The sequence below is a fragment of the Anneissia japonica genome, unplaced genomic scaffold (genome assembly GCF_011630105.1).
Source record: "Anneissia japonica isolate Jap-2015-1 unplaced genomic scaffold, ASM1163010v1 scaffold640_len1575945_cov177, whole genome shotgun sequence".
Classification (NCBI taxonomy): Eukaryota; Metazoa; Echinodermata; class Crinoidea; order Comatulida; family Comatulidae; genus Anneissia; species Anneissia japonica.
The window spans coordinates 845,515-855,803 of record NW_022684376.1 but is presented as its reverse complement, the minus strand read 5'-3'; the positions used below and the strand labels follow the sequence as shown (position 1 = coordinate 855,803).

General features: G+C 32.3%; 1 protein-coding gene and 1 long non-coding RNA gene across 3 annotated transcripts in view; one reads left to right on the top strand and one right to left on the bottom strand.

Moving 5' to 3' along the window:
* Window positions 1-265: 265 nt before the first annotated feature.
* Window positions 266-5,011, bottom strand: LOC117104909. Of its 2 annotated transcripts, none has more exons than XR_004444837.1 (3): window positions 3,990-5,011; window positions 654-791; window positions 266-383 (listed from the first exon to the last, which is right to left on the bottom strand). It is a non-coding gene; the product is annotated as an uncharacterized LOC117104909 (long non-coding RNA). The 2 variants fall into 2 exon arrangements; XR_004444836.1 differs by having other exon boundaries at window positions 296-383; window positions 647-791.
* Window positions 5,012-6,857: 1,846 nt separating this feature from the next.
* Window positions 6,858-10,289, top strand: part of LOC117105073 (interleukin-20 receptor subunit alpha-like) — a 6,035-nt gene continuing 2,603 nt past the window's right edge. Inside the window, exons 1-3 of the mRNA XM_033246094.1 lie at window positions 6,858-6,960; window positions 8,589-8,718; window positions 9,122-9,300. Of these exons, the coding sequence (XP_033101985.1) occupies window positions 6,858-6,960; window positions 8,589-8,718; window positions 9,122-9,300 (412 nt within the window). The remainder of the gene's footprint in view (window positions 6,961-8,588; window positions 8,719-9,121; window positions 9,301-10,289) is intronic.

Below are 10,289 nucleotides of genomic sequence, written 5' to 3'. Positions count from 1 at the left end.
CAGTAATGTGATACGATGAAAACAAAAAATAAATTACGAACGACCTAATCGGTTTATGTTTGCACTTATTACTATTAGCAATTAACTATAAAAACAAATTTTACCATTGTTTTGACGTGACAATACATAAAGCAATATGTTTTACATGATGTTGTTTGAAAATTGTATATAATTTCGTAATCAACAGAGGAAAGCCCAAAAACAACATTACGCCCAAAAACAACATTACGCCCACCAACAATGAGAGGCCAACCAGCAACGGGAAGTCCACCATTAGAACAAGTTAATACTTCGGTTGCAACCAGTCTCACTGGTCTGATAATTGGAATTTTCTTCGTTGGCACGTTTATTGGTGTCATCCTAACATTTGCTGGACGGGTCGGCTACAGAAAAATTAAACAGGTTTGACATATAACATTATATATAAACACAAAATCGCATTGTACATAGGCCTATTTGTATTGTTGTAGGCGTAACTTTTAATAATATTATATTTTCTTAATAATATATATATAATATATTTTTAGAATGAATTTGGATACAAAAGAAAAACGGCCACACGAAAACAAGAGGTAAGGTTTTATTATATACTTGAATAATATTTTTCACTTTATAGAATTTAATCTATTTAGTATTATATTCTTACAATATACCTGCCTTAATCTTCATTGGGATCTGCTCATTTAATCCACACTGTTTGTAAGTTTGCACACAGCATTATTCTCAAGATATTTTCTGTCTATGTATTTAATGGTTATGCAGTAATAATGTATGATGACTGCACTGAAAACCTGTGTATTAAATAATATAAAATAGTCAATAAACCTCTATACGTTTTCTTATATAATAGGCCTATTTTTTTACTAATAAATATGTTTTATTATTATCTATTCACACGCTATTATTGCCTGATTTATTGCCGAAAGATATTTACATTACATTAAGTTTTTCCTTCTTTTTTTGCGGATCTCATTTGCATTGGGCGTCTGCTTTTTGAGGTCTCGCCACTTACATTATGTATTATGTATAAGTGAAATAAATGTTGATTTGATTTGATTTATTGGATGGATTTACTGTGATATAGTGTTTAACTTGTCAGCTGGAGCTTTCCATTTTGTCTTCCAATGTTCCTTTGTTGTTGTTCCTGGAAATTAAATAAATTTATAATTTATATTTTTTTTAATATTTAATTTTTTTTAAATAATTGCAATAAGATTTTTATTTAGGCCTATCTTTTGATTTTGTATATAGGCCTACCTTATATACCTTATTTTTATATTACTAACTAGCTTTTCTTCAATATAATTCTTATTGCGTAATTCAGTAATGTGTAATGTTTTTTTTTTCTTATGCCTCTTTGTTTACGCTTTTTGAATATTGAATTTTTTATTTGTTTTTTTTTTTTTTTTTTTTTTTTTGTTAATTGATAATTTTTTAGGAATATAATTCAATTTTTTTTAAATAATTGCAATAACATTTTTTTATCTTTTGATGTTGAATATTGACCCGTTATATAATTCTAAATAGCTAATTTAATATAATTCAAAAATATGATTCAAATTGAAAGCTATGTATGTTCAAATAGTTTCATCTGGTTTTGTAACGTAAGTTTTCATTTTTTTAAATATATTTTCACTTCTCGACACAGACTTTAATGGAACAAATGGAATATGCTGGAAACTTGCACCATATCTGACAACACAAAGTGGACTAAACTGAGATGTCAGAAGAAAATAGAAACTTTTTTATTGGAAAAGATGAGCTTTAGTATAATATAGTGCAGATTTCAAACAGTATCTAAAGTATGCCAGTGATCATGGTGCGGATTTAGATTTGGGGCTAAACATGTCATCAGCAATGCCGTAGCCAGCTATTGGGACAGTTGGGACAGTCCCACACAATTTTTCGAATGGGTCCACATTTTTTTAAATAGTTTTTTATTTATTTATTTATTTCAACAATCTTTAATGTTCCAAATTATGTAGGTAATTTTATGCAAAAAATTGGTCCAAATATCTCATATTTAGCCTAAAATGGGTAAATTTTTAGGAAATGGGTCCAGATTTTTTCATATTTTAGCGTAAAATGGGTCAACTTTTAAGAAAATGGGTCCATTTTATTTGAATTGGCGCGTGCGTAAAGTGGGTCCACCCTGATATTGCCATGCACTGTTTGAAAATCCTGGCTACGGCATTGGCCATCAGGAGGAGAATTCAAACATTCTCCCGAAAACAGTCAGAGCAATCTAACCAAAAATTCGAAAACCATTGAATGATGATAATAATAATAATAATAATAATAATAATAATAATAATAATAATAATAATAATAATAATAATAATAATAATAATAATAGTAATAATGAGTCTATTATTTTAAAGTCACCTTTTGTATGTATGTATGTTGTGAAATTTATATTGTGCATAATACCAAATAATTTCTAAATACTTAAAAGGAATCTATATGATATTATAGTTTGTTTTCTCTGTACCAACAAGGTTAAACAATGGTCATTAACTCCAAATTTAACGGCCGGTGTGACGTTGGGAATGCCTCACAAAATTGAAAAGAGTTTGATAACAATTTAAAAGCAGAGCTGGCTTCCTTTTAGGCCTATAGCATGTTGCTCAAAAGCTTCTTTTTCGTGTGAGAGATAGATTACTCTCCATCACAAAAAAGTGTTCATAAACTAGGCCTACATATACAGATGTCCAATGCATTATTAGTGTTTATCGAGGGTTATTTGACAAAATATCAGGAGGAGAATACAAACATTCTCCCGAAAACAGTCAGAGCAATCTAACCAAAAATTCGAAAACCAGTGAATGATAATAATAATAATAATAATAATAATAATAATAATAATAATAATAATAATAATAATAATATTAATAATAATATTAATAATAATAATAATAATAATAGTAATAATAATAATAGTAATAGTAATAATGAGTCTATTATTTTAAAGCCACCTTTTGTATGTATGTATGTATGTTGTGAAATTTATATAGTGCATAATACCATATAATTTCTAAATATTTAAAAGGAATCTATATGATATTATAGTTTGTTTTCTCTGTACCGACAAGGTTAAACAATGGTCATTAACTCCAAATTTAACGGCCGGTGTGACGTTTGGAATGCCTCACAAAATTGAAAAGAGTTCGATAACAATTTAAAAGCAGAGCTGGCTTCCTTTTAGGCCTATAGCATGTTGCTCAAAAGCTTCTTTTTCGTGTGAGAGATAGATTACTCTTCATCACAAAAAAGTGTTCATAAACTAGGCCTACATATACAGAATGTCCAATGCATTATTAGTGTTTATCGAGGGTTATTTGACAAAATATGGTTAGAGATTTTCCATTTACCAATTATTATTAAATGAACCACATTTTAAATAACAGACTAAAATGTAGAATGAGCCACAATTGTGAAGTATAAACAATTCATACGACAGGCTATGCGAACAGTTACAAACAATTTACAGTAATCGTTCACTACTGCTTTCTTCTCTTCTTTTCACCTTCAGGCTTCTTTTTTTTTTAACTTTTAAGATATAATTTTGGTGCTGTGGGCTAACATTTATAGCTAGTTTAGGTGTGGTGGTGGTCTACACAGATACAGTACAACACTTAAGCAGATATAAATTTGAAGGAGCTAACGTCTTTTTGTTAAAGGGAAAAAATATGTTGTAACATTGACAAAAATTCAACCCATTCATTATTCTGGGATGGTAAGGCACGAATCAACCAGCAAGCTTCAGCGACTGTTTCTGTTCAAGCCAGGTCTACCGGTAATTTAGCGGTATAGACCGTTTGGTTTTCCTAGTAGATTGGTGGGAAAAGCCAATAGCTCAATTAAAAAGATTGGATCGAGAACTATTTAAATAGCTCTGTACGACGGACAAGAAAACAGAACACAATTAAACCCAGATTCGCATTTGAGTAAATTACAATAGTCATATTTGTCCCAAAATTATTACTCACCTGAAGACCACGAGCACAAATTGTCACCACCTCAAGTTGCTTTGTAATTCATTTTGAACTACGAAACCAGCCATTCTATATCTTGCGCAATTAGAATGATTCCCTTAGACAGAAATAAACAAATAATAACTAATGCTCCAATCAATATCTGAAAGTGTATATGGGTCCATGTTTCTTGTTTGTTGAGCAGTATTAGCCTGCGTTAAATTAAACATTTTGACCAATATGGCATCAATGCCTACCTTTTAAGTTTTAATTAGCAAATTAAACCGTAAAAAATGTACTGGTATACCACTGAAACAAGATCATGAATTTAATAATTAGGAAATCACTAGAAGATTTTCAGTATCCATTTTAGCTTTTACCACGTTTATTTAAAAAAAAAATATTCGTATATATCTGGATTTAATAAGCTCATTGCTTTGTAATAATTTTTTGAATATCGCAACCAGATCTTCTATGTCTTGCGTAACTGGTGTAATTCCCTAAGACGGAAATAAACAAATAATAACTAATAATTCAAAGAAATGTTTGTATTTTTGTATTTCTTTCTAATTGATAGCATCGAAACGTTTATGAAGAACTTATGAAACTGATGTCTGCTGGACGCATCGGTGCGCGTCGTAGGAAAGAATTATTATCTAAACATATACAGTATTACGTATCGAAACTTACTAACCATTCGACGAATATACTGTCCTGTTCATTAAAAAAAATAAACGAAACTACAAAATACGGTGCATACATGTTTCGAAACTCTTACACAAATACTTAAAAATCAGCTGCTGTACATCATCTTGCTAGTATTAGTCTTTCTAAGCTGTAATGTGTTGCTGATAATGTAGGTATATGGTGTTGGCGCTAACCGTCATGAGTAAAAAAAGTGTCATTGTTGTCTGGCTGTTACAGGCATTGTCAGTTAGGATAGTTACAGGTAATACTATTCGTTTTATCTTTTTAGTAATCATTAGTAAGCCTATGTTATGTTGTTATAACATATTTACCGTTTATAATTTCTATAATAATAATAATAATGATTTCTTTGACATTTGGTTTTACGTAGATTTAATTCCATATTGTTAAGTTTGTTTTTTGTTTTTGGTTTTGGCATATAGTTTTGAGTTTTGCCATCATCAATGTGGAGGTGGTTCAGAAGATTACCAGTACCGTATGTTTATCATAGTTACTAACCGTCTCGCATCGTGCGAGACGGTCCCGCATTTCAAGCGATTTTGGATGAAACACGCATTTTGCAGAAACACATGTGTGATCATAAATTTGTCCCGCATTTAGAACAAGTCTATGCGTGATAACGAATTATCAGGAATTAAGGGGAAAATGCATTTAAAAATAGAAGAAATTGGTTTTATTAAAAATATAAAAACGGTCATGCTGTAGCTAGAGTCATTAGAGAGCTTGTGTTTATCTCGTTCGAGAATCAATTCACCGAGAAAATTTCTCTTTTCCTACCAAAACAACAACGCCAACCACACACTTATTAGAATTCAGTAGTCGCGTGTGATTTTGCTGTTAATTAGGCCTATGTGACTGGAACCCGGGTCCCCACCGGGGTTCCGCCCCTGGACCACGAGGACCATGGCGCCCTCCTACCTCCCATCCAACTGGTATAGTCACGCATTTAAAATCACGCAGGTTGGTAACTATGGTTTATTCTCTTTCCATCCCAAACTAACTTTAATGAAAATCCTTTCTACAAATATTTTAGGTCGAGATTATCTCCCTATCGTACCCTGATCTCTGGTCTGATTATTGTCACTAGTCTGATGTTCTCTGTTTAGAGATTGTCTTTATGGTAATGTGTATGATAGATGTATTTCCCGTTTCTTTACTTCTGGGATTTCAACATTGTCAAAATGCGTCTCGTAATCATTCAACCTTAGACATGACCACCGTCTATACATTTTATTTTGAGGGTTGCCAAAGTGCGAGCCAGAGTCACCGAGTATCCAGCGAGGCACGCAATTCATGCGAGCCATGAATGTAATTCTTGCGGGACGTGTACCAACAGTGCGAGTCATGCGAGGCACACAAAAGTCTACGCTAATAAACACTTGTGCAATTTTTTAAATAATTACAATAATGATAATAACTATTTTTAACATATTTTTTGACTATAGCTATGTAATAGGCTATGTAATATTCATTTCACTCACACTGCCCATTCGCCCCATGCATGGACGGAGGACCTTATTTAATTTACACAAAATAAACATAACTAGCAAAGACAATTACAAAACATGAAACCAAACACAATTAAAAGATTAAACGTCATAATTTAAAATGCATAAAAGACTAATAATAATTAATTTACGGGCTAACATCCTGTCTGTGATCCATCATGTTTTAAATAACAATAATTTCAAGTATTTCTTCAAATAAATGCCCTTCTTTGAACAGACGCCCCTCAAATAAACGCCCACCGCCCCCCTCCCCAGCCCTTCCAAAAATAAAGGCCATTAGGAATAAACGCTTAGGGCGTTCAATTTTTCTTCGAATTGTCTCTAGTAACTATGGACGGATGCAATGAAAGCAACATAATTTTCAACATTGAATTAATTATCAATGTTTTACCCCAGTGGAATTAAATTAACTGCTAATTAGGGATTTATAAGGCATACAAAAACACTTTTTAACATCAATGTGGACTACATTTACCAGTAAACACTGGCTCCTGAAAAACCACCTGAACAATAATGCCCCTGGGTGCTTGGTATATTATAATTATTGTATTATTTTTATAAATTTTTCTTAATTATCTGACTGTAAATACCAAATAATATAAAAACAAAGGTATGATTAGCAATCAAATTATAACAATGAATGCATTCAGGGCCACGTGGTGAAATGATGGAAGAGGATGATGGAGCTATGTGTGGCAAATTTTTAGGGAGTCTGTACAGTAGTTCAGTGGTCAGGGCCGCCAAGAGAGGAAACTGTAACAGGGTCAAAGGTGGGTGTGGGCCCCAGTTATAGAATAACCCATACTATTTTAGTATTCTATTTATTTATTCTATCATGATAAGTCTAAAGAACAATAACATCAGTTGTTATCGAACGTGATTTAACATGCAGGTGGGTACAATTCGGCTTTCAGAATTTAAACCCCCCTCTTCGTCGGTCGCCCTTCCCTGTTCCTGTTGGTTTCGAGGTTGGCGAGGCCTTGTTGCGACTCCTAATATTAGACTCAGCCAGGGATTATTGGGCACGGATTGATTTAAGTAACTTTTTGATAGAAGGAAATGGTTTGATTTTAGTATTAGGCTACTCGATGAGAAGGTCATATGAACATCATAATTTATATTAAATTATTGTTAGTGTCACTTTTACGGATCCAAAAGACATGCGAAGCGCTTTTCTGCCGCATCCATATTTTTTATATTATTATTAATGTAATGTATTATATATTAATGTACTTCACCAGCGAAGGCAAAACCTGCATACCATCAACGTCGTCCTCCTCCTCCTGCAACATGAACATATAGCCAATCACAATGCGTCAATTATACTATTACTACCGCGGTGGAATATTCCCCTAGAAATTTACGAAAGTAATTAACTGTTTATGTAATAATAAATAAATAAATACAATAGTACGTGTTAATAAAAATAATTACAGATAAAACAAATATTAAAAATCGCATGACTCGCTGGCTCGCACTTTGTCACGACGCTTTTATTTTATAGGAACCAGTAAAATCTTGCCCAGGCTCTGTGTTCTTATTTTTTTGTCCATTTCAGGCCCAAATTGTTCTTATATTTACGCACTTTTCAAACATAGAGGAAAATTATTTTACAGTAATATATTACTGTACTAGTCACACCTACTGAAAAAGGTACAGATAAGATTTTTTTTAAATAAAACTTTATTCAGCATTTAAACTCAGCCTCAATTTGTTCTTTTTTCGTTCTTGATTTTTAAGCAATTTCAGCCTCAGTGTTCTTATAAAATGTGTTCTTACAAAAAATAAATGTGTATTCGCCATGTTTTAGATAGTCAGTTGTTGGAAAAACCTCTGAGTTACACCTATTCAAGAAGTATATTAAAGTTCAGAATGCCGGCGATCATGCCATTTGTTAAAACATAGGTGAATACTGAAAAAATTGTTCTACAGAAGGCTGATTAGATTGGTCTGTAATTCTTGAGATTATTATGATTTCATCCGCTTTTATTACCTGCAAGTGACCCAATTTAATTCTACTTTATAAATTGCTTTTTCAATTCTCGGGTGGTCAGTGTGTTAGAGGCAGTCGATTATTATGAATTGTAGGCACACTGAAGTCGCTTTCTGCATAAATACTTAGGCGAGTCCAAGACCTTCCGACCGCCTATCGAAACACAGTTTTATCTATTGCAAGCACAAACAGCATTGCCAGCATTGCCAGGTGCTATTCCACTCAGTAGGCCTGTATCCTTTTTGTTTGAGCCTATATCAGAAGAAAGAAATATAGGTGTGAATTTTTGTGGTTGTGTTGGGGCACGGTTTGTATGGATACAATTTTATATTAATGCAAATTTGATTATTTTTTGTAATTACAAGCCGTCTCAACCGTTTAATAAGTTTTCAATTGGTCTCTTAGGAATCTGGGAGCCCACTGATATTAGAATTAACACACTGAACCTTGAGACGGTTATGTCGTGGAGAGCTCCTGTTATCAAAAACAATACACACACCGTATATTATCAAGTTGAAAGTAAAAACTATGGAAGGTAAATTATTCAACACAGCAAATTAGAAAAATTTTAAAAACGACATTATAATAAAATTATATATATATATATACTGTATATATATTATATATATAGGTGTATATATATTTATCATTATAGGTGTATTATATAGGTGTATTATAATTTATATTACCTTATATTTGAAAAACATTTTAATTATATGCCGGTCATATTATTATCAAAATTTTATTTTATTTAATATTATTTATCAAAATTAACATTAGATCGATGATTTTATTTATATATCTGATGACGGTTAGACGAAACAAATGAACTGCTATGAGTATACTAATCCAAACTTTTTTCTGTTACTAACAATGTTGTGATCAAAAATGTTAATTATAATTATAGTGCTGATAGGAAATGTCATTTTTACTTACAGCTGGGATGCCGAAGATGCCTGCCAGCATATCTTAAAAACGTTTTGCGCTATGGAAAAAATGAAGGAATCAGATTTTATTGCAATGGGCTTTCCAATCTACGCCAGAGTTCGAGCAAGCTTAGCTAATGTAACAAGTAACTGGGTCGAGACACGTCGTCAACACAGACCCTCAGAAGAAGGTACAGTGAGTTTAATAATTTAATTATTAACCCTAAAACTATTTAGTTATATTAAAGTACCAAATAACTTCAAAATGGTAATGAGACACTGATAAAAACAACGGGCGGGTTGATTGGCCGACCGGTTACGTGAGGATATCGGATAAGTCTTATCGGATAAGAACTTTAAATCGTAGGCCCAGTGTACACAATTGGCTCGTGTGCACATTAAAGAACCCAGTACATCCTTCGAGAAGAGTAGGGGACTGCCCCGTTGCACTGGTCTATAATTCAGTCCCCTGTCGTTTAATGGCTATGCCACGTAAGATAGTGATGAGAGTGTGGTTCAGGGTTATTTTTCTGTACTTCAAGACTGTGTAATTTGTGTAGCACCGCTCCGTAGGCTCGCTTTGAAACTTGCTCAACTACCAAAATGTGAAGAAGTTGTGAATAACCAATAAGGGCCAGTTTTTAACAGAAACTTTGACTCTGCACCACCTTTAAGTACCGAACCGTTAATGAAAAAATAAATGGTTCTAGAGATACATGTACGTTAACTCGCATGCCTTCGTGACCTTCTGAACGCCTTGTTTTCTTTTCTTTTTTTTTCTTTTTTTTTTTTTGGGGTTAAAATCTCACAAGTAGTAATGTGCTAACAAAGGCATATAAATCACATAGTACTGTTTGGCCCCTTTCGATTTCCGCAGTGAAACCTAATATGGTGACCATCTGTCTTTGGTCTTTATCATTAACCAATAAAAGTCATTGTAATGTTGTCATAAGGGCAGGTTATGTGGAAGGTTGATGAACAGAGAAGTAGTCTAACCAATCCTTCATCATACTCAAATTGCAAACCGTATAATTTTATCTAGATTAAACATTTTAAAATGATAATATATATATACATATATACATATATATATATATATTCATATATATGTATATATGTATATATATATATATTATATATATATGTATATATATATATATACACACATATGTATATATAT